Source organism: Haemaphysalis longicornis, unplaced genomic scaffold (assembly GCF_048455015.1).
Source record: "Haemaphysalis longicornis isolate Haplotype H1 unplaced genomic scaffold, Haemaphysalis longicornis Haplotype H1 scaffold_2, whole genome shotgun sequence".
Classification (NCBI taxonomy): domain Eukaryota; kingdom Metazoa; phylum Arthropoda; class Arachnida; order Ixodida; family Ixodidae; genus Haemaphysalis; species Haemaphysalis longicornis.
Window position 1 is genome coordinate 74,058,453 of NW_027526295.1, and position 26,791 is coordinate 74,085,243.

The window sequence follows — 26,791 nt, forward strand, 5'->3', positions numbered from 1 at the left end:
TCAATAAGAGAAGGGCTGACCTGCAATGTATTTCAAGGCAACCCAGAAAAGCCAAGTAAGCATGAGCCTCTTATGCTCCGTTGAAATCATTTGTCAAAATTGTTGGTATACTACAAGATATTAAACGTGACTACGCTTTTATTTCATGTTTTGTTGCCATTGCGATTGCGATACCTACAATGTGGATCTGATTTTTTAACTTTTTTCGTATGAAATTTACTTTGTGCCATGCAACCGACTAATCCAAATCTAATCGACAAAAAATCAAAATTTTAGCATAAAATGGCGGAAGAAATTTAACTTAACTCGGACAGCGTGCAGTCGGATGCAGACGCTCGCAGTCTGAAGCTACTGTTATGAAGACTTCGGGCCATGTTCACAGCAGTTTTAAGACGGCCGTCATAAAGTATTGAACGCCTTCTATAATTTTAGTGCTGCTTCTTGGGCTAAGACCGCATTTTAAAGATTATAGTCTTTCCTAGGCTACCTGAACGGAACACTTGTAGTCTGTCTGTCATTCCCTCGAATCAGCCAGCCGTCCGAAGTGAAACAGACGCTGCACAATAGGTGTGTATACCCAACAGCCCAATCCAAACGCCAAAGTCCGGTGGTAATGTTCATACTTGTCAACATTCTTGAGCAAGAACAAAAAAATACGTAAATATGAATCAGAAAATCAATACAAAGTGATAGTTGCAGTGTACTTATAAAAATAATTCATGAATGCTTGATTTTTGCTATAGCAAATAAAATACGACATCCACTGTAGAAAAAAATTCATTTTGACGTCGCTGTTGCCCGCGCCACTATATCTTCTGGCGGTATTTTAAGAAATCAAACACCAACAGTTACGAAAGGTTCCACTAGGTAGGTTCCACGTTCCGCTTGGAACTCACATAGAGGAAGGCAACGTGGTTCTATAAACGTTGAAGAAGGGCGCCTCGATTCAAGCGCGTCTCTGCCGTGTGGCAGGGCTGGGATCGAGGCACCCGGCCTGGAGCAGTGGAACACGCTAAATTTCAATGGACTTGAGCAAACCTCTGGCGTGTTTACAGGGGGAGGAGAGCGACGGGAGAGAAACAGCATGAGTGGTGAGCGGGAAAGCGAAGGGAGACATTTACTTGGCAAACGTCGACAGTCGACATTTGCGACGACAGGAGGAGATACGTGGTCAATTTTTTACGTTGTGATGATTGTAATAATAAACCTGTACGTTGAAATTTGTAATTAAACTCCCTGCTATGTGTAAGTGAAAAAAGATCATTCGTAAGTTCTATTAGAGATGTTGTGGATTGAGCTTTTGAGGGCCATCTCCAAATATCATCTACTTCTAATTCCGCCGATACGGTAGTGAAATTGTCAAGCTTTTGTGACTGCCACATTCTTTTACGTGCCCCACTAGAAATGATCAAGTTAGGGCCTAAGAAGTGTAATTGGTGCGTCTCCACGCGGGTATTCCCCATTTAACGCTTCAAAAGGCGTCAAAAAACAGCTTCAAAGTCGTCCACGTGCACTTAAATATGAGCTAACACGATGTATTCAACAATACTGGCTGTAGCATCCGTAACGCAGTAATGTCTCCCGTTAGGACAAGTAGACAAAGAAGCCTGTTTTTATATTTTTTGCTTCTTGGGAGTACTGTATTTGAAAGCACGAGTTGGGATGAAATTAAAAGCGTTTCCCGCGAGGCGTAAACCGCACGTAAATGGGCGGATAACTTTTCTCTTATGTTCAAGTTCAACGCAACACCAGCCAGCAAGGGACCCGTCTCTTGCACGAACAACTTGTGTTGCCGCCATTCCAAAGATTACTGAGTTGTGCTCGAGAATTCATCGCAGATGGACCATCAAGTGGTGATACAGTTTCTAAAGGCTAGCCTAAATGTGTCGAGCAGTAGAAATTTGTCATTGAACGCAATCAAAATATCACGACAAATGCGTGTGCATCACGGCAGTGACTATTAGTGGGCATGTTTCAGCAAAGACGTTAGGAAATATGAAATTAGGATGCGTAGTTGTACTAGCTGGGTTGTGTTCCTCCATACCTTAATGATTTCTTCGTGCTCCCAGAGGTGGTCAGGATGCGTGAGTGAGATTCAACAAACTCTCAATACCGCAGCCTTTGCAGAGTGAGACGACATACCCAATTCTGCGTCAGAGAGTGCAGTCTCTGACAACAATCTTAGAATACTGCTGTATTAGATGGCTTCGTCTGTCAGAGCAGCATGCGCCGGCTGCGGCCACAAAACAACTAGGAAATGTGGAGGCTGTATTCTAAAGTACCCAAAGGAAGCAGGCAGTCCAGGAGGATGTGCTTATGCTCAGAGGAACATACAGCAGCAAAACACTAGAAACATCTCATTCAAGAACGGAATCCCCTACTTTCCCGACGATGCCATCAACTGCCCATTTACTGAGGGCATTTGCTTTCAGAAGTTGTTCTGCGACATCAGTAAAAACCAGATTCACGTTGCTTTCTTTATACTTCGTTATTTAGTTTTGCTGCCTCTGGTGGCATTCTTTATTGTTCGTTTTATTAAAACATAAACCAATGGGTTTTCTGTTCAGCACGCCTCATGCTAATATCCCTGCAACACAAGAAAGTACAGTAATGGACACTTCAAATACGAACCGCGGAGCGCACGGCCGGAGATACCGGCGCCGTCACCTGGCAGCGGACATGGAAAACGCACGGTGTCGGGTGCAAGCCTGCGTGTCCCACTGCGATATGTCACCCTCTCCACGCTCGCATGCTTGCCTTGTCGCCACACCGCAAGGGCGCTGCAAGCACTGAAAGTACCAGCGCTGCTGCAGCTGAAGGTGTTGGTCGCGTGTAGAGCAATGCGGCGTGTATTCGCTTGCAGCTGCTGCCAGTGCTTCCATGGGAAACGCGTGCACGCTCTCGTATAAGCCATGCTGTTGAGCTCATCATGCTTTCTTGAAGAAACCAATCGCACAGATATGGAGCCAAAATAAATGCATGCCGCCTAACCTCTTATGTCGCTGCATTGTTTAGCGTTCGTGGTCAGTGGCTCCGGAATCCAACAATTAACTGGCCGCTAAGAATGCGCATTTCTTTAACGGGGTCATGGCTGAGTAATTTCGCGGAGTTGGTGCTAGTGGCAAACAATGGAGGTATACCACCAGAATTCATCTCCAATGATATAAATTAACTGCAAGCATGGTGTGGTCTGAGAAAATTACTTGCAGAATTCTAATATTAACAAAAATTAGGAAGATAGGCAGGTCCAACCATACTATAGGCCAGTTGCCCTTGCGCAACAATTTCGGCGGCCTGCTTTTGTAGTTTGTTTGCTTTTTGGTAGTCCCCTCAGTGCTTGTATAAATCTGCGGAGCGGTCAGCACTGAGCTTGGTTTGGGAGTGACCCAGGTATCCATCGTTACTTGCTCAAGTTACTGAACCCCGCATGCAAAGCTATGTCGGCAATGTGACGCCAGCACACACGGCGAGCAGGCGCTCATGTAAGCCGAGCACACTGTGACAGCAAATACTATCTTGCGCCGCACCGCTAACAATTCTTTCAGTGCTCTTGCGGCATGGCGAGAAGGCAAGGATGCGAGCGTGCAGAGGGTGACACATCGCAGTGGGACACGCAGCCTCGCTCCCGACATCTCAACTGCGCATGTCCGTGCGTTTTTCACGGCCGCTGCCAGGTGACGGCACCGGTATCTTCGCGCATGCGCTCCGCAGTTCGTATTTGAATTGTCCATGACTGTACAAAACAACAGAGACGTGCTGGGATTGTCCATTAAAAAGATTTTTTTAGGACTCCCCTGTTTTTTGTTCATACATATAGCTGATTTGCTCCGGTGGTGTTGTATTTTTAGAGCATGCCCTCACCATTTTATGACGTGATATTTGCACAATTACCATTGCGCGTTCCTTTCCCACTTCAGCTGACAAAATTCAGAAAGACACTTTTCGTCCAAATACACTTCCCCGTCGTCCAGGAGCGTTAGCAGAGCACCGGACTGTCAGTACGCCTGCTTGGTATACAGCAGGTTTGCTTTACGTAAAAGAACACTTCTGTCTATCTGCTGTCAGTCGCGTGAGCGCTACTCGGCCGATTTGCCGTTCTGCGCACACCGAACGCGCCAAATCATGCACACTGAAGCCGCTGCTGTTAAAGCACGTACTCGGTGGGTCGCACTTTTGCTTATCAACTTTTCGGTGTACTTGTCCTATCTCTACACCGACCACTTTCTCTGTTCTCTTTCGACGCAGGCCAAATTGATGGTTCAGCAGCTGAAGATGGCCGGGGTTGCGCCAATCACTGTTATCATCGAGCGATACAACCTCGACATCTCTGCAAAAGCAAAAATCTATAACAGTTTCAGTGATAAGTTTGAAGACTGCGATGCGACGCCTTTTGGTTTCACCGAGAGAACAAAAGAACAAATAAAAAATATTCTGTAATTGCAAGCATGAATGTCCTTGAATTGTTTGTGCGACTCAAACGAATTCGTTTTCATGTTCGTCTTTACAAATGGCTGGTAAAGGAGTGCACGTAGACCGCAAAAACTGGTTCACTTAGTCATATTGGCGGTACGAAAAAAAAATCGTCGCGGAGAATAAACAGCGCACATACCTAAGCCTAGCGGACGCAATTTGTTCTCAAAGTGGAGAGCTGCACTGTCTCTGCCGCTTCGGCATAGAAGCGGCGCCGATAGTGCAGCGCACCATTTCCCACTCGCGCCTGATGCGCCCCGTCTCAAAGAAGCTCTGCAGAGCAGAGCAAGCGATGCCCACGGGCGCTGCTCGCCAGCAACGCTGAGTTGGTGCGGCAGGTCGCCGGCAATCACGCCCCGGTTGAGCCTGACAGCCAGCGCCGCGTCGCCCAGAATTTAAAGTGCGCAGCACTTTACAGGCTCCGCTTGTCGTCGTAGTTCGTCCGGGGTCACGGTGTCACGCGGCGTCACGCACCTAAACTCAGGCATCGAAAAGATGCCCACTTGTCGCTCTATTCAGCCTTCCGGCCAAAGCTTAAGAGGATATTTGAACGAGAAGTCTAGATAGGCAGAACCGTTCAAAACTCTTGGAACCGCTGGCACTGTTCATACATGTCCACATTACTTAGCGCAAAGAACACTGCAGGTACATTTGAGGCATAATGTATGTACTTAACCGGCAGTCCCCGCGCTCATTTAGTTATGAATGCAGGGTGGGTTGTTTTAGGGGCGAAGCTCCTTAGGGCGTGGGTCTGTCCATCCTCAACGTATGTATGTAGCCACCTCTAGTTTAGTTCTTGGATTGTTTACTAGATGGCGTGGCTACCTCTAGTTTAGTTCTTGGATTGTTTACTAGATGGCGGTACTTGTATATGATGAAAAAATGCGCTTGGATTGTTTACTAGATGGCGTGGCTACCTCTAGTTTAGTTCTTGGATTGTTTACTAGATGGCGGGGAGCGTTGTAATAAAATCCGTTCGCTGTTGGCGCGCGCTCGGAGTCGCCCGATGGATAAGGCTGCAGATGTGCGAGCCCGCGATGCAGAAGTGCTCCGAGAAGCTGCGCGACGCCGCCGCCAAGATCCTGCCGTACGAGAGCGGGAGGCCGAAGCGTGTCGTCTGGCTGCGCGACGACGCCGCCAAGATCCCAGCGTTCGAGAACGAGAGGCCCAAGCGTCGCGGCAACGGCGCGAGGACCCTGCCGTACGCGAAGCGGCACGGCTGCGGCACGAAGAGGATCTCCAAAACGTCAGAGAACGGGAAGCGGCGAGAAAGCGCGCGTATCGGCAGGCAGACCCCGATGCAGTGAGAGCTCGTGAGGCGTCTGCAAAACGCATCAGACGAGCTCAGCCCCAAGGTGCCGACGCGCGGTTTAAGCGACACTTTCTAGACGTTACGTTCGGACACAGATGTAGTGGGCGAACTTTCACTGAAGAGTCACGGTTTTACCGATGATTTCCCCTCAGGAGCTTCGCCCACTCATCATCATTCACCCCGTGGATATGCTGTGAATTTTTTTTATGATAGTAAGCAAACAAAAGTGGATGTGGATGAACAAAATGACGCGTTGAAAATAGCCCGGAAAAGATCCAGCACGTATCAGGCGGAAACAAGCACAAAAAAATTACACCATCTTCCCGTACGGGAACCCTGAGTAGTATGCAAAGCAGCCATGGGGTCTATTCAAGTGCCCATTAGTTTTCAGTTCGTCGTTTCCGTTAGGTTGAGGTACGTAGCTACCGTTATATTTACAGTTTGGTTTCCATTGTAACTACCGCACTTTTCACTTACCGGAACTACGAAAAGGTAAATTGCGTTGAGCCCATAGCTGTTTCGCATACTACTCAGGGTTGCCCTACGGGAAGATGGTGTAATTTTATTAGATGCGACGGGGCTATGTCCCTCTCTTGTCGTTGTTGCGCCGTCCACACCCCCACTGCACATGCTCGGCTTGCTGAACGCCCTGTGGTGTGTTATCCTTTAATGGCTCCTGGAGCGACAGTGTTACCGGTGTCTTCCTGGGCCGGCGGATGGATGGACGACGGACGACGGACGACAAAGCCGACAGCAAGAGATGCTTTGCACCTAAAACCGAACTCCCGCTTTTGCTGTTCCAGGCACCACAAGAAACAAACGATAAGGAATAGGATGCGAGCCAACTCAGGAGGAGACGCGCGAGCACTTAGAAGACGGGAAAGTTAAATTACATTGACAAACACCCATGTTCAATTAATCAAGAGAAGAGTCAGAGAGGCAAAGAAACAGCGTGAGGGGCGGTAGCAAAAAGTGGAGAATGGCGCCACGGCCCCTTTGGCGAATTACTGCTCCGCCTTTCGCAGCTTTCACGTTGATTGGAAGTGCTTTAACTTTTTAAGTGCGGAGCACTTAAGGGCAAAGCTTGTCGTCGCAGCTCGTCCAGCATCACGCACCTGAACCGAGCACAGCATCACGGTGTCGAGCAGCCAAACGGAGGGTTCAAAGCATACCCACTTCTCAAAAACATAACCGCTCCCTCTTGTCGGGATCAAACCTGGGTTTATTATTTACGAAGCTGATGTCTAACCCACTGCGCCAGAGGCTTTTTTTTTCTTTATTGCAATATTTCAGTAGAAAACAAGCAGCATCAAACAAAAAATTCCAACGATAAAAGTGCTAGTAATCACCTTGCCAGCAGAAGAACGATTAAAATTGTTTGATGTTGGCCAGTGTTTCCATCACAGGCAACCACTCTGGAGGCTCAGGCTGAGCCCTCCACACTTCAATAATCATACGCATTGAATCACCGAAATATTGTCTTGACCATTTATCGTAAACGTCCCTATGGCGTATGGCCATGCGGGATTTCCAAATTGCACGTAGAGCCAGGACCATCACGAGGTCGTAAGGTACATCGTCACTCTCAATCGGTAAAAACCTAATGCCGTGAGCGTCCAGGGGGAAATGTATTTTGATGGTCCGCTGAAGCACGTCCCAAAAGAAGACCCCGTCCCAGCAGTCCAAAAACCCGTGTTCTACAGTCTCGGGTTTTCTGCACGGGTAGCAGTCCACCCCACCCGGCAAAAACGTTCCCTTTTCCTTCTGCCACGTTTTCACATCAAGGACGCCCGAGTGAAGTTTAAAGAAAAACGTCTTAACCCATGGGCCAATCGCCATACGTTTCACACGCTTAAGCACATCCTGTCCTGGCCCTACACGCTAAAGCGATATATACAATGGAATGGGAACTACGGAATCAACGAGGTCGTTATACAATCTTTTACGCGTCGCACTAGATAAGTACTCTAGCGTGAAGTGTGCACGAAAAACATGGTGGCTTGTACCACCTCACGGAAGTAGTCGTTCGTTGCGCCAAAAGAAAAAGAAGCTGACGTTACAACAAAATCAGGAAGCGCTCTGCCCAACTTCACCTGACACACAGTGCGCAAAAATAAGTCCTTCACATCCCGAAGAAACAAAAAACGATTTACCACTTGACGCAGAAACAGATGCGATAATGACAGGCCACCAAACGCGCGCGCCGAAACAGGCTCGTACGGCTCGTTCTCTCCCATGACGACTCCCAAATCAACACAGCAAAAACTCGGTGCAAGGCCTGTACATGTGCCCGCGAACAGTGCAACACCTGTAGAACGTACCCCAGTTTGCTAATTAAAAACACATTACACACTGAGGCACTCGCAAATGTTGAAAGTCCGCTGCCCTTCCATTTCTCGGCCTTTTCACGCAATTCGACTGTTTGACTGCGCCAATAAGGGTCGCTGTCAACATAGTTCTCGAGGAGCACTCCCAAATACTTCACCGGCGTCGTCTGCCAGCTGATACACTCGAAAACACTAGGCGTAATAAAGTTGTCCCACTGGCCATGCCAGAAGCCTAGACATTTCTGCCAATTGTGTGACAGAGGCACGCATTACTGATATGCAAAGTGTGAGGGGTGACCTTTGCGCTGCGCTTTACCACGGAGGCAGCCATTGCTCGGCCGCACTTACACAGTAACAGAAAATGAGAAAAAAAAACAAGAATTCAGACAATACTTACCGCCAAATTAATAATAACTCAATCCAGTGTCTTCTTAAAAGCCTCTAATGAGATGGGGCGCCCCCTCTTGACCACATTCGTTATCAACGCCAGGCTGATACGGAAACTTGACATTAGAGGGCGCCACAGCCCCTCTGGCTGTGGCGCCCTCGGGGAAGCCACTAAGCATCATCATCAGCACCATCATCATCATCATCGAATCGCTGCTCCGCACGTCGACAGCTTTCACGTTGAGTGGAACTGCTTTTCTGATGTTCAGAAGTTTCACTTCATATCTGCATATTTTCCTGTACACCGTTCATTCACCACGATTCTCGGTAGACGTCTGCGACTCGCGCGTGCGGGGCCAGCGCAGCATGCACATCGTCATCAGTCACGTTGTGAAGGAGGGAGTATATGTGAACCTGACTTCCTGATTTTCGGGGTAACTCATGATAACCACTGGTTTTCGACCCTGACGTTCATAACCATGTCGTCTTCACTCTTCTCAATGGCCCCGTCCTTGAATATAACGCCCCCGCATAATTTATTTCACACGCATCGAAGGCAACAACATCCGGGAGCCAAGCCAGATGTGCCAACAAGTCTATGAATTTGCCGATTCGGCAGCTGCGAGTATGAATGTCGACGTGAATAAAAGCTGTGTTTAAAGCCCGCCGTACCGTAGCAAGCATAGGTAGCAGAATTAGGTAGTTTATTAGTCATTATCGAAAACCCGCTCACGCAACCATTCGTGGTCGCTATATCAGCTCCTGCAGAGCCAAGAACCCGGGAGCCGTACACGAGCGCTGCCGGAAGCAGAATCTTCACCAGTATTATATGTTGTGTCTTGTCTCAACCACCGCTGGATGCTGGACTAGGCAGAACTTTTGGCAAAATAAGCAGAACGCACAATTATCTATTTGGTTTTGTTTATTTATTTATTTATTTATTTATTTATTTATTTATTTATTTATTTATTTATTCGTCTCTGCCGAAAGAGAAACAGTGGGCCCATTTGAGGCAAACAATCGGCAGAAAAGTGGCGTTTTCATAATTTTTTTAAATAAAATTACATGGTTGCTTGATTTTTGCCACTGCAAACAAAAAATTACGCTTTGAAAACACTGTTTTCACTCAACCATGTAAAAAGCGATTGTGGGCTGTTTTAGAGTGACCGCGGCCCTCCAAGAAATCCGACGTTAACCAACGGTTCTTCTGCGCGTGAGGAATGAAACGCGGTAAAACTGAAATGACTTCAAATATCCACCGATTACATGTGCGAGGAGCGATACAGGTGGGAAAGAGCGTGACAGCTGGGCGGCAAACTGACGAGAGGAATTTACCTAGCTGGATATATGCATACAAAGCTTACCCAAGCACAGAAACACTTCACCGAGAGAACACTGCGCCAAATTTACTTCACTATTTTTCACTCACATTTAATCTACTGTGTAGAGTCATGGGGATAGACTTACACATCGTACTGCACACCTATCAACATCTTGCACAAGAGGGCCGTGCGCATAATAGCATCAGCAGCGAGAAATGCAACATCTTCGCCAATTTTTAAGGAGCTGAACATCATGCACTTCAATAAAGCACGAGATTACAAAACAGCAGTACTGATCAAGAGGGTCATAAGTACTAACACTCCGTACCACTCATCTATCTTAAGCTTTCCTAGTAGAAATACTAGGCATGCTAACAATAGTAACCTGAACCTACCGAAGATATCAAATGTATACGGGTGTCGAAGCCTTCCTTTTATTGGCACAAAAATATAGAATAGCCTCCCACCAACAATAAAATGTATGACACAAAACGATCAGTTCAATAAAAACATACATGATGTCTGACAGATATAGTTCACCTAGTTGAAAGTCTACTCTGCAGCACATAATGCGTATTTTCCCTGATACCTTGTATAGTTCCCAAGTGTATGTACCGTTATTCTTGTTCAAAGTTTGGCGTTTATTTTTGTAATGTATCAACACATCTTCCTTGTGACATGTATTGAACCCCTGATATGTTCCTTGTTCTGGACTTGGAAAAAAAAAAACAATGTGAAATTCTTTGTATGGATCCAAAACTAGCCTTGGGGCTATGGATGCAGATGCTAATCAAAGATCTTGTATATATGAAAATTTCTGAAAAATAAAAACCTTCTTCTTCTTCTTCTTCTTCTTCATCTGGCAAAAAAAAAGTGGGCTGATGCGCGATATTTTTTTAAGCTCTGAATAAACAAAAAAACCAAAAACAAACAAAACAAAACCCTCCTTACCCGCCCCCACATAGGCCGAGTCGCCATCCTTGTGTCATTTATTTATTTATTTATTTATTTATTTATTTATTTATTTATTTATTTTCAAAGCTTACAAGCTCCAGGTGGAGCATAGGGTAAAGGGGCTATACAAAGAAAAGAAACTTCAGCGAATACGAACCATAGACGGGAAAAGGAAATATAAAAAAGATTCTCAGAACATCGTTATAAACATCGGTAAAATCTATCCCGGAATATTTATGAACAATTTGACCAGAAGCCAAGGACAGAATAAAAAGACATACAAAACCGTTATCAAGTATGTAGGAGGTATAAATAGAGGGTGATCAAAGTTTTTATAAAAAATTATTCATAATTTACAAAAAATATAATTAGTCAATTTAAAGTTAATTAGACCGCGGACGTCAATAATTACCCCATAATTGTGTGCCCCCTTGGGTGCACAGCGTCGCTGTAGAAGTAGTCGCGACGTAAATATAAGCGCCTAATTTTAAAAAAAAACTGTCGACTTAATTTTGATCACCCTGTATAATAATACACTCACAGAAAGCCGACAGGAACTATGCCAGGGGTAGAATAGGACAGGTAGCCGCCAATGTCATGTAGGAAATCGGACGACAAGCAAAGGTGTAGTGGACACGAGAACATCAGTTCGTACAGGAGACCGAAGCGGACACGCCACATCCAGAGCCCTCCTATTCCGGGAATTCCAACACACTGACGATCTTAGCTATTCGAACATGCTGACCACATATGTAATATTCTAAAGCAGTCTAAGCTAGGTTAAGGGTGTATGGGTCATCTGTTGAAGAACTCGGCAAGGAGCAAGTCCAAAAATACTGCACGCAATATTATCGGACGTCTCTAAGCGTCAATGTGTGCACTTTGGAATGAAGGCGGACCCTATACCTTTTGGCCTCGGCTTACCAAAGCACTACGGAAATACCCAAGAACAAAGGCCCGACGGCTGAGCAGTGGGGAACAGCGCTTCCCAGTAAAAGCCACGGGGTTCCGCAGGAGCTGATAGCCAGGGCAAGAGGCGAAACAAATTCAACGGACTCCTGGAAAAGGGACACCAACCGCCGCTTTTAGGTTTAAAGAAAGAAGGTTTTCGTCATCACCATCCTCAATGCGCACTTCTCCTATACCAGCCGCCGGTGCTGACGACATTGGCGGGCCAGCTTCGATGAGATAAAAGAGCTGCACTTTCCTTCATGTTAATTGTTTTTTCCTGCACCTTGGGAAGTTCTGGCCCTGTGCCACATGTACCTATGCAAAACTTCGCTTTATTCATTTTGATATTACCATTCCGCCTTTTTTGTCTCGACGAGTGACTTCCTGAAAAACTTTCAACGCAATTCCTTTAACAGTTTTGGTTGGCATCCATTTTCCTGTTGCGGTAGATGACTTTTGAGACTATCTCACCGGCTTCGCATTTGGTAAAACTTGGCTGCGTCTTCGTCCTTACTCTTGAGTGCCTGTCAGCGGACGGAAAGCTTTGCCATAACGAGTCATCGCAAGGCTTTCGCTGCTGCTGGAAGCACTTCAAAAGAGTTTCAGTGTCGATAAAGCAACTTGAAGACGTTTCGGCTTCTCCGATGACGCAAGTCTCCTTGCTAACGCTTGTCTTGGTGCTTGCAGCTTCATACGAGCTCTATAGACTGCATTTCAATTCCTTCGCTTGTGCTCCCAAGCTAGGTTTCTTGCTGTCTCATTATACACGTCTTTATAGGTTGCCTAACATACTGCGGGTTTGCATCCTGTGTTGAAGGGACACAGAAGAGATTTGTAAACATTGCGGGATTACTACCGCAAATTGTAGCCCGGAGTCCCTATGCCATGTTTCGGCCCTTGTGAGCACGTTTACGCAAATTTATATAGTACAAAAATCAATTCGACAAGTCTGTCATCCTCTCTGCATCCTCGCCCATTTTCTGTGACGTTTTCGTGGGACGTCAGGAAGAGATTACCGTATAAACCGGATTATAGGTCGACCCGGTATATAGGTCGACCCCCTACCTTGAGGTGGGAAAAGTTGACAAAAAAACAATTCGGCACATAAGCGCACTCACAATGTCTATATTTATTTTCGACGCCCGTCCGTCACTGCCACTCATTATGCCTGCCAAAGTCACTCGTCCAAGCTCTCAGAGTCGTCCGAGGATGACTGCTTCGCACTGTCATCTTCCATGCCATCAGGCGCGTTGCTGATGGAGCACTTCCTGAACGCTCGTGTAACCATGTCGTCGGGCAGCGACTGCCCAGAGAAGGACACCCAGCTTGACACGGTCGCATGTCCCCGGCTATCCACTCATTGTACAGTTCGCGGAGCCGGTCCGCGCATGGCCTCCGGAGCGATCGTGAGCGAAGTTCCCGGACGAAGTTCCCGGACGAAGTCCGCCACTTTGTTCTCCAACTCGGAGTGCACCGCTTGACGTCCACGGAACGATCGGTTTCGGGGGTTGCACGCGCACAGCTTAGCTTTCTGGCTCCGCCAGTACCGCACACTTTTCTCCGAAACGCCTAACTGGTGTTGCGCCGCCATATTCCCATTCTGCTCGGTGACTCAATCGCCGTCAGCTTAAACGCCGCGGTGAACTGGCGTCGACTGCCGCCACTCATCTCGGAACAGAGACGTACAGAAATGTACGCACGCACGCACAATAGACGAGTAAAAGACGAAAAACTAGAGAAAAGCGAAATCAAATAAAGGCCTGATAGTGCGAGAGAGCAGTCCGACACGAATGGCGATGGCGACGGACTACGCTTGCACATTGTTGCCAGACAACGATTTACATTCTGCCAATGACCGCTATATAAGACGAGGGGTGACTTTTGTGCGGATTTTTTTGGAAAAAAACTCGACCTATATTCCGGTTTATACGGTATTTGGCTTGATGATTGTCTGAGCTACTGCACGGCTCACGGACCTTCCGGCAGAGTCAGTCGGCCCCGCGTTTAGTCGCCGGCCGCCGAAAGGTCGTCGCAATTCATTGGCTCAGTTGAAACGAGCCACGACATGTTTGTGAATATCAGAATGTGTCTTTCTTTACTTTGTTAGTTGTTAGTTTGTACACTGTATCTAGCTCCAAGTCAGAGTCGCTCCACACAAGCGCTGCAGAGGCGCAAATGCGACGCTTCGCTGACTGGTACGCTAGTAGGATCATCTGAGACCACTTGAAGGTGGGAGAAGAGCCAGCGAAGTAAATATAGGTACTAAGGAAGTAAAATTTACTGATTCTTTCACCGTACACCGTAAAACTAGGGTAAAAGTGCGTAAAAAGCACTTTTTTGTGCTGGGGGAACAAGAACAGCGGTCAGCAACATGACCACACGTCGGCGAACACTTTTCCGTCAAAGAAATGCAATTGCTAGACGTAGACGTAGGATATTGTACAAATTTGGGGGACGCTTATTGCACGAGCGCTATACAACAAATAGTCACCTAAGCTGCTTTAAATGCTAAAACTAAACAAAAGTGCAAACTGGTTGTACATTATATACCTTATATTTCCAGGGGTACCAGTGCTATTTATTTGTGCGACAACTAGTAAATAGATTTCTTTTTTTGTAGAGAAGTAAGTGACCCTTTTCTTCGTACAGTATATCAATTAAAGGTAGGCTGGGTTCTCCCCTATTTCGTGATTACGACTGAATACATGACGGGAGGTATTTTTGGATATTTTAAGGAGGTTGTGGCCAGCGTGAAGTTTTTAAACGCAAGATTTTTAAAAGAGTATTCAAGTACGGCTACGCGTAAGAAATTGTACCATGATATTGTTGATGTTGTGTTCCCTGTTTCATTTCATTTATTTCAACCTTAAAGGTGTTGTGCCACCAAATTTTAAGTCTGTAAAAAGCCTGCTGTAGGCTTCCTCTGCATGCAACGACCCTCAACACGAAGTGCTGGGTACAGCAAGCGCTTAATATATATTTTAATTCGCTTCTAAAAATTACCTAAATGCTCTTCTGGAAATCGGGACCCATCGCTAGCGCCACTAACCATGACGTCAGTGAATTGCCAGCGCCGCAAAGTTTGTGACGTCATACAACGCTAGCGACTCGGGCGACGTGAACGTGAACTCCAGTTACCACAGTTTGTTTGGTCGCTTGGTCGTATCGACACACTATACCGATACGACGGCGACGACGACGCGACGCCGGCGAGTCGTTAAAACATCGGCCGACTGCCGAATTGCCAGACCGCGTTGTCACACCACGCCGACGGCGACACAAACACGTCGGCCGATGGAAAGTCGCCATAGTGTGACTGACCCGCCGACCGAAGACGCCAACAAAACCGGTCGCCTGACTGGTCGCACGACGCGTCGTCAATCGACCGAGAAGCGAGAACTGCGCCCCGACAACATTCGTGCCGCAATGAACGCGGCTCTATTTTGTTAGTTTCTGGAGGGTAATAAGCTCAGTAAGTTCCATGAAGCCCATACAACTCAACACTAGCGCTAATGCGATCCGTATTTTGGCGTTCGACGCTTCGGCCGTGCTCTTCGGCGACGCCGCTACCCCGGAATGTGTGTGCGATCGGCTCGCCTGTAGAAAATATAAGGTCAGTTTCGTGCAGAAGAACAGTTACGTAGGGTAATTTGGGTAATAAGGGATCAGTATCGGCAAAGGTTTTTAACGTAAAACGTAAAACCAAAGTACGGCAAGCACTATCCCTTCAGTGCAAAATCGCAGTCGCAGCCGGGCACACTTATTTTTGCGAGCGCTTTCGCAGAAGAGCAGAGTTGATGGCGATAAGCTGTCGCGGGGGCTTCGCGGAACCTTGCTGCGCAAGCGCTATTTAAAAAATGTGAGTTTACAAGCCAGGAATTCTGTAAACTAGCTAGTAAACACCGACGTACGACTCCAAGGATGGGCCTCCATCTAGTACACCGGCCATATCGCGAAGCGGAATCGTTTGTTCGCTGGCTCAGTGGTCTCGCGCGTTCCGTCCATCCGGTCAACGTTGCCGGTTCGATTCGCGGCGGGGGCAGCTTTTTTTTTTTTAGCGTTTTTTTTAGCATTTTTATGGTTTGCAAATCCATGGTTTTCATTTGTCTGCATCCGAGGATGCAGACAAAGAATCCAGGTCGGAGCTGTCGCGGCTTGACGTGACGAGTTGGCGTGTTTACTTCCGTGGTGAAGCACGTATGTGGAGGAGCAGACGCCGCAGTAAAGTCGCAACGTACCGCAGCGCCGCATGGTAGACACGCGTGGCAGAGCGTCCGCGCAACCATAGCCTCCTATATAACCTACTAAAGGAGGCTATGGCGCAACGCTGTGACGTCACTGCTTGAATCGGCGCCCAGAAACCGAAACCGAATCCTGTTCACATGAATCGTGCGATAATAAATTTTTCACTCAGAATATGTGCGTGTGAGAGCATGTATCATGCTTTCTAACGAATTATAAAACGTTTGCAACAAAGAATGCACAAGCAACAAATTTGGTGGCACAACACCTTTAAAGGCCCGAGGGCATTACATAAGGGAGGGTAAGTGACGAGGTACAGAGCAATGTTCAAACATAACACACACAAAAAAGGAAAAGAAAACATACAGAAACTAGAATCGAATACATGTAGACAGTAAACACAACCAAAAACCGGAATGTTGCCTGAAAAATAGAATAACAATTTTAAGGTGCATACAAATCAAGGATTCTTGACAGAAATACATGAGGTAGTCAAATTATCGATAACAAGCAGGTTACTCAGACAAGTGGTCGGTGAGCTTGGAGCGGAACATTTCGCGGTGGGTGCATGACGTGCACTGCTCCGGTAGAGCATTCCACAGGACTATTGCGGGGGGAAAAATCAGGTGTTAAATGCTGATGTTTTGCCGGAGATACGAGCAATGGGTTTGCTGTGATTAAGGCGTGCTGAAGTTCTGTGCGCTGGTTGAAGCAAGTGATGCCGATAGCGGGGATGATAGTAGTAGCTGTGCAGAAGGCATAGGCGGGCGATAATTCGGCGGGATTGTAGTGTTGGGAGGGAGAGCGAGAGTTTTATTGCAGTGACGCTGGTTCTAGGGGAGTATTGCGAAGATATGAAGCGGGCGGCGCGGTTTTGAATGGACTCAAGTTTTGTTGCTAGGTGCGCTTGGGATGGATGCCAGATAGATGCCGCATATTCAAGTTTCGGGCGTACGAAAGTTATATAAGCTAGTTTTTTTACTTATGACGATGCGCACTTGAGGTTGCATCGAAGGTAGCCAAGAGATCTAGATGCTGCAGAGAAGATAGTATCGATATGGGTAGTCCAGGATAGCGATGAAGTCAAGTTAACCCCAAGATATTTATAAGATGACACCGAGGCGATGGGAGTGGCATTAATGGAGTAGGGGTAGGAAACTGCAGTACGTTTACGAGTAAAGGACAATGATTTGCACTTAGCTATGTTTAATGGCATGAGCCATTTATCGCACCATGAAGCAAGGAGGTCGAGGTCGCTCTGAAGAGTTGAAACGTTGTCGGGGTTGTTTATGACGGTGTAGATGACGCAATCGTCAGCGAAAAGTCGGAGATGGGATTTTATGCAAACGGGCAAATCGTTCACGTAGATAAGAAAGAGGAGGGGCGATAAGGCGCCGCCTTGCGGTACACCAGAGGTTACTTTGGTGAGGGCTGATTGATAGTTGTTGGTGAAGGTATACTGCATGCGTCCTGAAAAAAAGTGCTGAATCCAACTTAACAAATTAGAATGGAGACCAAGACAGCTTAGCTTACGAATGAGGTGATTATGAGGTACACGATCGAAAGCTTTGGCGAAATCAAGGAAAACCGCATCAACCTGAGGGTTATTATCCATGAAGTGAAGTATGTCTTGTGTAAATTCGGCCAGCTGTGTATCACAGGAATGATCTTTGCGGAACCCATGTTGTTGCGGATAGAAGAAATTAATTGATTCAAGGTGGTTTATGATACTAGACGCTACAATATGTTCTAGTAGTTTTGAAGAAATGCACGTCAAAGAGATTGGACGGCAGTTAGAAGGGATAGCCCTGTTCCCATGTACAGGGCTATGTACTGCGGAAGGCCCGGTAGGGATGTGCTTAAGAGGGTTAAAAGAATGCAGATTCAAGCAGCGGTCAAGTCCTTTGTGTTTAGGTTACATACAGGAACACTATTAGAACGAACTTTTATGGAAGAAAGGGGGTTATTCGTACCATGGGGGACAGATTGTTTTAGTTGTAAATCCTCAGACATTAGATCATGTATTTTTGCAATGTTGGGAGGGAGTATATTTCTGGGATGTGCTACAGAGTACATTACACAAAGATTTTCCACTATATCCTCACGGTATACGTTTCCTTGAATTAGACAATGAGGATGGAGGGTCTTACATTTAATCATCGCACTGGGTCTCCATAGTATATGGCGCTCACGTACAGCAAGGTTGTACGAGGATGTTGATGCGAGATGTGCAAGGGAGTATTTCAAAGAGAGCATTGGTCGATTTGTTGAGGTTATTAGTTCCACCAGGAACTACCTGATTGGATGCCACAAATGGAGCAACTAATCAATATAAGGGCATTTTAAATTGACAGTCAGCCCTGTAGTGGCTGGCAACTCCACCCCCTGTATATGCACATATTTACAATGTTGAGATTTCATCTGTTGCGAATTGTCAAAGACAGGCAATAAATACAAAAAAAAACGCCCGTGGCCGAGTGTTCTGGAGCGCCAGGGATATTATATATCAAGTCGCAAGTTCGAATCCCCAAGGATACATTGTGTTCTTTTTTTACTTTTTTCTTTTTTGGCCGGTGTTTTCTATACTCAGTGCACCATTTTTGGTTCGTAGCTTTCACTGCTCCACGAACTAGCTCACAGAACAGGTGCAGGCTGACACTGACGCGCTAGCGCGTTCTTGTTGGCGTGCTATTGCCATAAGCACCGACTTTTTGCGTGCAGTGGGCACAGGCCGGAATGAACAGACCCTTGGCCTGGTGCGAACACGCTTTTTACGATACTGGCATGAGTGAGGCAAGCTCCAAATATGGGGGGAAAGCGCATGGCATTTGAGCGTCCGCGGTGACGCGGAGGGCGTTCATCTACTGCGCAGGCCTCGGCTAGGGATTGCTACGATTCCAAGCCGTCCTGGGAGGCTTATCTTCGGCATTTTACAGCCGACAACATGACAGAAGCGCGGTACGATGATTACTGAGAAATCTAGAATGACCATGCAACGTTGCCGTCGGATGTCAAGCATGTTCTTTTACAGAACCGAAACCAAAACTTGTTTAAATGCTAACCGTGGACATCGTCCAATCAAGGTGCATCTCCTCCTGTCGTCACAGCCTTTGGTGCGGCCGCCGTAAACCGCGCATGGTAGTTTTTCTTCTTTCGCGCTTTATAAAATATTTACCGACTTATCAACCGGATAAACCATGAAAAGTGTGTTAATTTGAGCCAGTCTACGCAGTGGAAGCAAAACCGGGCGCTTAACAAATTCACTTCAGTGTCCCTTTAACATCTTGGGTGCATTTCGTAACCCGGATGTATCGAGCTTTAGTTTGATTCTCTCTCTCCCAGAACGCACCGATTTTCAGTCATATTCTCATTTTCTCTCGAGAATCATGGAGATGACAATCGCTCAGGTTAAAATCCACGCGTTGCCTTTCCGACGAGTTCTTCCTGCGTTCTCGTCTCCACGTTTGGAATTCCGCCTCGGCTGTCTTCGAAGCAGACGCGTGATTGGACGCCTGCGGGCTACCGCTACGCGTTACATCCCTGAGTTCCTTCTTCATCACTTTAACTACTAGTCACGTGGCGCCTCCTTTCTTACTAGTACTGGAGTGGGCATTAGGATTGTTGTTTTCACCCGGTTAACTCGTACATCTGGAGCGCTACCGCATAGTCGGTCTGTCAAAGCCCTTATGCCATCATGTGCCACATGACAAAAATATAGCTATAGATAGCTCACATGCCTCAGAACCAGGTAGGGATTCGACCTGTCACCGTAAAGTGTTTTCACTAACTGTGGGATCCTCGTTTTCTTCTATACGTTACCTGTGGCTTCCTTTGAGTAGGCGTCGGAATAGGCCAACATAATGAATTCACCTAATTTCCACGTAATCGGCCGGAAGACATCCGAAATTTCATATTGCTTTTCACCCCGGATATCCACGGTAGCCCCATAGAGGTTTCTGCTTGCTCCCTGGCAAATCTAAAGAGGTTCCAATGCTTTGATCGTAATGCAACGCCTTTCCTGTTGAATATCTGAGGGAATGGAGGTTCGATTGCACTGTACCAAGGATTTCATATGGACATCTCCGGAGGTGATTCCGATAATAGTAATAAAAACAATACTAATCAATCAATCAATCAATCAATCAATGTTTATTACAGTGCCCAAGAACAGCCGAGGCCTTGGTTCTGGCGCACTGAGGAAGACAAACTTGGGCACTAATATACAGCAGAAGCTCACAATATAAACAGTCAACGAGAAGGACGAGTGAAAAAAAGCAATAAAAATAAACCCAAAGGATAATAAAATGATATTCCAACCAAAATTAGACGATTAAGAAACTCTAATGGTGGATCAATGGCAAAAGTATGTGGAACAATGGTCACAACAGTTAGGTGAAGCAAGCAGACATAAAAGCGTATTCGCAGATATACATGAAAACACGAAGCTTCAATTAAACATGAATGTATGAAACAAAATACAGGAACTCATTTATGAAATTACAGCAACAGGAGATGAAAAGTACCATACACATCACTGTGGCTCCTCGAGGCACAATAAATCGTGTGCGTTGGAAGGCAAGTAGCATACCGTAATATATGACAAGTCAATGAAGCAATTACAGCCACAAAGTCACGAACATACAGGAATTACAAACAAGAAACGAGAACTATATAGAAATTTCACACATAAAAACGACGTAAAATAAACAAACAAAAAAACTGTGCCGAAAAGACGAATAATTATTGTATCGCAGCTAACAACCCAGTGAAAAACTGCCGAAGGGGACGTTGAAATATATCAAGTTTCCCAGAGTGACAGTTATAGAGACGCTGCACTATTTGGAGGGGTGAGTGGGTGTTGAGTGCTGTATCATTATGGAAAGGGGGGCAAACGTTGTTTTTTTGCGAAACACGAAGGCTGACTAGTGCAAGTAGTTCCTTGCTTGTGATAATACCATGAAGCAGTTTATATAGAAAAAGGAGATCTAGGCGGGTTCACCGACAACTCAGAGAGACAGGTAATGGGGATCTGGATACTCCTAAGGCAGTCTCGGAAGGCGCAGAGGGAAAATTATGCCTGTATATTGATATAAATTTGGTCTGAACGCCCTCTATACGTTTCTGTTGGAATGACAGGTTCCATTTCCCACGACAGAGGCATATTCTAGTTGAGGAATACAAAGTTTTTTGAATAGTTTCAGGAATCAATTAGGAGGCCGAACGTCCCGTGAAAATCTGCATACAGCACCAAGAGAGCGAAGAGCCCACCGAGTAAGTTAAGGCGCTGTCAAAGAGCACTCCAAGGTCTCTGATACCATCCACTCTAGACAGGGGGCCGCCGTCAATGATGTAAGGAAAGTAAAGGATGTTTGTTTTTCGGCTTTAAGCGATTACCTTTGTTTTCCTTGGATTAAGATTTAATCTATTCTCTGAACACTATTTAGAGAACGAGGACCCATCTTTATTGAGGGAAACACAGCCCTCGGCGGACTCAATACGTTTTAATATTTTGATGTCGTCACCATAGATTAGGAACGAAGACTTCTTGATTGCAGCTGACACATCGTTTATAAAAATAGGAAACAACAGAGGGCCCAACACAGAGCCTTGGGGCACACCACTTGTTGTCCTGTACATAGTGGACTTCTTGCCGTTAACACTCACATAACAAAACCGATTGTGTAGATAACTCCACAACAATTCCACGATTTGTGCATCAATACCAGACAGTAAAAGCTTATTACGTAACAACGAGTGGCATACAGCATCTAATACCTTGCTCAGGTCGCAGTATACAACGCCCAACCGGCCGCTCTCTGAAACTGCTGCGGAGGCCTGCTCCACGAAGCAGGCGAGATTTGTTGTTGTCGACCTTCCCGATATAAAATCATGCTAGTTAGGTATAAAGACGTTTTGTACAGAACTTGATAAGACGTTTAACAACGTCTTAACAGCACTGTCTCAAACAGCTTGGAGCAGGCACAAAGGAGAAAACAGCCCTGTATTTGTTGCGTCAGACGTAGTGCCTGTCTTTAAAATTGGACGCACTCGAGAGATTTTCCACGTGCGAGGGAAGACGCTTATTTTTAGGCAATTCTTTTATATATATGTTAGAACAGGTACAAAAATACTGCCATACGTTTTAACAATGGCTAGAGGGATTCCGTCAGGGCCACAGGAAAAAGATGGTTTCATGGGCTTTAGGCTCTCAAGAACCAGTTTTTCTTCTAATAGTATAACGCTTGGGCCTTGTGCATGGTGTAACAAAAGGTTCATTGCCGTCTCATCGCGCTGGCCATATGTAGCGCTAAATTGCTGCGCCAAATAGTTGGTTACGTCATAATAATAATAATAATTCTAATAATAATAATAATAATCATGTATATTTATTGTGCCCAGGAACAGCCGTGATGCATTGGTGCTGGCACACAGATGAATACAAGTGAAAAAAAGGGAAAAAAGTGAAAGGAAAGAACACTTTGACGACGTAAAAGATAGAAGACTAAAAAATAACTTTTACAATGTATAATACAAAGTATACCATACAAACCACTACAAAACGTAGATAGTGTATACACTACATGCAATGAACACAAACAAAACTGACAGTATACAACAGAATTCGTAATTACATCGTACAGATGAAACAGAACATCTGCACACTACAGATAATCGTGTAACGTCATAGCAGCAATCTGTAAAGTGGAAAAAAACAAAAAAGTAATATAAACAGCATACTATTCATATAGTAAGGCAAGCAGGTAAATAGAAGTTAGTCCAACCAGAACAAGATCCATTCAGTATGACGGAACAAAGCGATATACCATATAGTTTAATGTAAGAGAATAAGAGGGAGCGTATTAGCGAATAAAAATTCCGCAAGTGTCTGAACTGAACTGATTGAGTGTGCTGTTAAAAATATCTACGTCTGCAGAATAGAAGTTACACGTGCTCTGTAGCCTGAACAGCGGGCAGTGTCGGTTACAGGAGCTGAGAGTAGAAAAAGGATTACATTTTCTTGTGTTTTTAAGAGGCACTGTTAGCTGGAGCTCAGAAAGAAGCTCCGCACTGCTAATTTGTCCATGTATGAGCCTAAAAAGAAATAGGAGGTCAGCTGTATCGCGCGTAGCCTTTATATCAGGCAGCACTTGCAAGTACCATGGTCCGGAGTCAAGGCGGTGATACTCATGAGGGAAGCGATGTCTACGTTTGGACAGCTGCTTATTCTGCACTTTATCAATGGCCCCGCCGTTAGATTTGCATGTGCCATTCCAGACAACTGAGGCATATTCCAGCACGGGACGACAGACAGTGGAGTACAGTTTCAGGCAGGACTTTACACTACGGAATTTATATTGTGTGTGTGTTCGTGTGTGCGTGTGCGTGCGCGTGTGCGTGCGCGTGCGCGTGCGCGTGTGTGTGTGTGTGTGTGTGTGTGTGTGTGTGTGTGTGTGTGTGTGTGTGCGCGTGCGCGTGCGCGTGCGCGTGCGCGTGTGCGTGTGTGTGTGTGTGCGTGTGTGTGTGTGTGTGTGTGTGTGTGTGTGTGTGTGTGTGTGTGTGTGTGTGTGTGTGTGTGTGTGTGTGTGTGTGTGTGTGTGCGCGTGTGTGTGTGTGCGTGTGCGTGTGCGCGCGCGCGCGCGCGCGCGCAGTTGACTAGTGTATTTTCCACAGGCAGCTGTAGGGACAGGCCACCTCTAGAACCAGAACTTGGCAACTTTCTAAAGAAGAAAGCGCGAGCTCTCTCTAACACGGGAAGCACAGCTATACTATTAGAGGAGCTTTCGGGCGTTAAATCGGATGTTATTGGGCTAAGTCAGGTAATAAGACCAGGAGAAGGCTTAATAGAACAGTCTAGCGGACATATATTCTGTGCTATCGGGGACCTCACGTAGAGAAAAAGCGCGGCGAGGGATTTTTGATCCACTGGGAGATAGCAGGGAACGTAGAAGAATTTTTCAATATTGATGAGAGGGTAGGAGTCGGCGTGATCAAGCTGAACAAGAGGAACAGGTTAGAGATAATGCAAGCCTGTGCACCAACAGAGCTTGAGGCCGTAGGCAGCTGCTATGAAGACATCGAGTCAGCAATGAATAAGGGAACAGCACAGTTCACAAATTCAATAGAAGAATTTACCACAAAGGTAGGTGCAAAGAAAAATAGGAGAAAAAAATTGCGCCCACCTCCCCGCGAGGGGAACCCTGTGTAGATGCGACGCATCGTGCACGCTTCACTTGGTGTTTCCGTTAGATTGATTCTGGAATCGCGTGAAACGTGTGGGAAACGCGTATGATTAATATGTTTTATGATTATTATGTTTTAGTGGCCAATCTTGGTCAATCTCTCTAAGTGGTATGCTTGGGGCTTCGCTGTCGCAACGACCTTTACTCCATCATTCTTGCTGCAAGTGGGAGCTTCTTTTCTTTTATTGCAAGTGTTAATCATTGCCCCATTATGCGTTGTATCAGTAGCTTATTGACGTAGTTTGAATGAGTGAAGGATATAAGGCGCGTTCGTAGCACTTCATCCTGTCTCGGTGTTGTGGCGCAGTGTAAAGAGCACCATGTACCTCGCGTTCCGCCCACAGGGTCGTGGGATCGAAACCGGGCGCCGCTAACTATTATTTTTTTATAGTGGGGGGGAGCGGTGTGGACGAGAGAGGGGCATCGGAGAGGAGATGGGGTGAGCGGCGGAGAGCGCAGCTCGCGCGGCGAGGAGAATGGGAGAGGGGCGGACGACAACAACGCCGACGCTGCATGGACAAGGCGAGTGAATGAGATGCAGTCGCATCTAAAAAACAGTGGGATATTTTGGGAAACGCACTTGTAACAGGGGGAGGAGATACATTGATTGGATTTGCAGAGACACAACCTGAAACTATTATACACGTCCTTACGTAAACGTAGGAAGTGCACTTGTAAATGTCGTGACGGGATGACAAAAAAGAAAATGTACTTTTACGAGTGACAACCGAGCTATTGTTCATGACGCGGAGGTTCTAAGCAACGTTAGATGCAATGCTAGGCTAAATCTCAAAAGAAAATAAGGAAACTCGTAAAAAGTAAGAAACCCAGCATCACGTCAGTCAGAGAAAGGGCGCAGGTGTTTAAAATAACACTTCTGAACGAGTTTGCGCTTATATAAACGCTACCAACGAGCAGACTATTGACACCCTAAATGACAACCTAACAACAGCAATCACAAACTCAGCAGCTGCTATTGGAGATTGTAGGTAATGCTGCCTACATAAAGGGTTCAGGCAACAGCCTCGTCCAAACACAGAACATTGAGAGAGGAATAAGGGGCTTTACTGAAGCAGTGGAAATGAAATATATAGGGCACAGAAGATACAATCACCAACAGCTCAGCTCAGAAGAGAAAATCCCTACACTTCCCCCCGCCCCCCTTGCCACCCCCCTTCCCTCTGAGAAGAAAAAAAAAAGAAAAAAGTTCTTGGCACGCTGCCATGAGCACAAACCCGCGCACAAAACGTCCCTGTCTGGCCCACTAATTCAGTCCCGAGGTCCCGCACGTCGATCTCGTGAGCGCAGTTCAGTCCTTCGTTCTGAAGTGGGTGAAGGTGAAAGCGTTACACTCGCACGCTTCGGCGCCTTGGCTAGTGACAGGAGACGACGAAGTGGTGGTGGTCCGGGAGGCACGCCCGACAACGGAGTGGGGCGCCGGATTGCGCCGACGCGACGTTGCACATAGCGCTCGGACACGTCGCGGTTGCAGGTGGCCCAGGACCAGTAGCACCGCAACCAGTCCACGGAGCTGCCTTGCTCGCGCTGCTCGCGGGGGTGGGGCTGTCCGAGGTGCTGTGGGGCTGCTCAGGAGTCTCAGTACCTGGGTTGCGGCGAGATCTGTGAAATCCGTATTCCCTTGCGAGCGACATCTATTTCACCCAAAAAGCAAGGGTAACGTGGACCCTTTCACGCAACTCGTGGTTCTGGCGGCACTCTATTGCCGGAAACAGTCAGTCCGGAACAATGCGATTGAGTGAGACCGGCAACGACAATTTCATACCGCTCTGGTTCAAGCCGCTCATACTTTCTGAACCGGGCTTCGTCAGCTGCGGTACTTTGAATTCGTACGTGCGGCCCACGAGCACCTCGGCCGGCTGGCAGGCCTTATCTGCAGTCAGGTTGGCCCGCACCTGGAAAAGAGCTTTCAGGCTGCCTGAAACATCGGCACCATCTATGCTGTGGTCGTCACCGATGCTGGCTGTTGCAGTAGCATTATTCGCAAGTGGCCAACCTTTGATGGTCATACCAGTGGTGGACTCACCAGTATTTCGTCTGCGTTTGGCTGGGGTCGGTTGGCTTTCAGCTCCGTAGCCCAAGCTGTCCGAGACCGGGTGGCCTCCAGCCCCATAGCTCGCATTGGCAGAGACCTGGTGGCCTCCGGCCCCGTAGCTCGCGTCGGCAGAGACCGGGTGCCCTTCATCATCAGTACCGTGGGTTGGGGTTGAACCATGGCGTCCGGGCCAGCGCTTTAGTAAGGCTGAGTAATGCGGCTCGGGTGTGGGCTGACCGGAAAATCCGGTGGGGCTGTCGCATGGGAGCGCTTGCTCCGGCCGTCGCTGAGCACCATCCGCAGACTCATCCGCTGCAGGCCGAGGAGCGGGCTCAATCCAGAGATGGTCACCACCGGGAGGTGCAGGGCTCGTCCCGCCCTCGTCACTGCTTGGGCCGGACGGCATCTGCGGTTTGCTGAAAAGCTGTGCCTCAAACTTCGCAATAGAATTCCTAGCTCGCGGAAGTCAGCAGCCAGGGCTTCCCGCTCGGATGGGGGAAGGCGTGAAAAGCGGTTCTTCAAATTAGAGGGTT

General features: G+C 46.9%; 1 protein-coding gene across 1 annotated transcript in view; it reads left to right on the top strand.

Annotated features, from left to right (window-relative positions):
• Positions 1-4,437, top strand: part of LOC144168073 (uncharacterized) — a 60,260-nt gene extending 55,823 nt beyond the window's left edge. Inside the window, exon 7 of the mRNA XM_077697156.1 lies at positions 4,246-4,437. Within this exon, the coding sequence (XP_077553282.1) occupies positions 4,246-4,437 (192 nt within the window). The remainder of the gene's footprint in view (positions 1-4,245) is intronic.
• Positions 4,438-26,791: the final 22,354 nt, after the last annotated feature.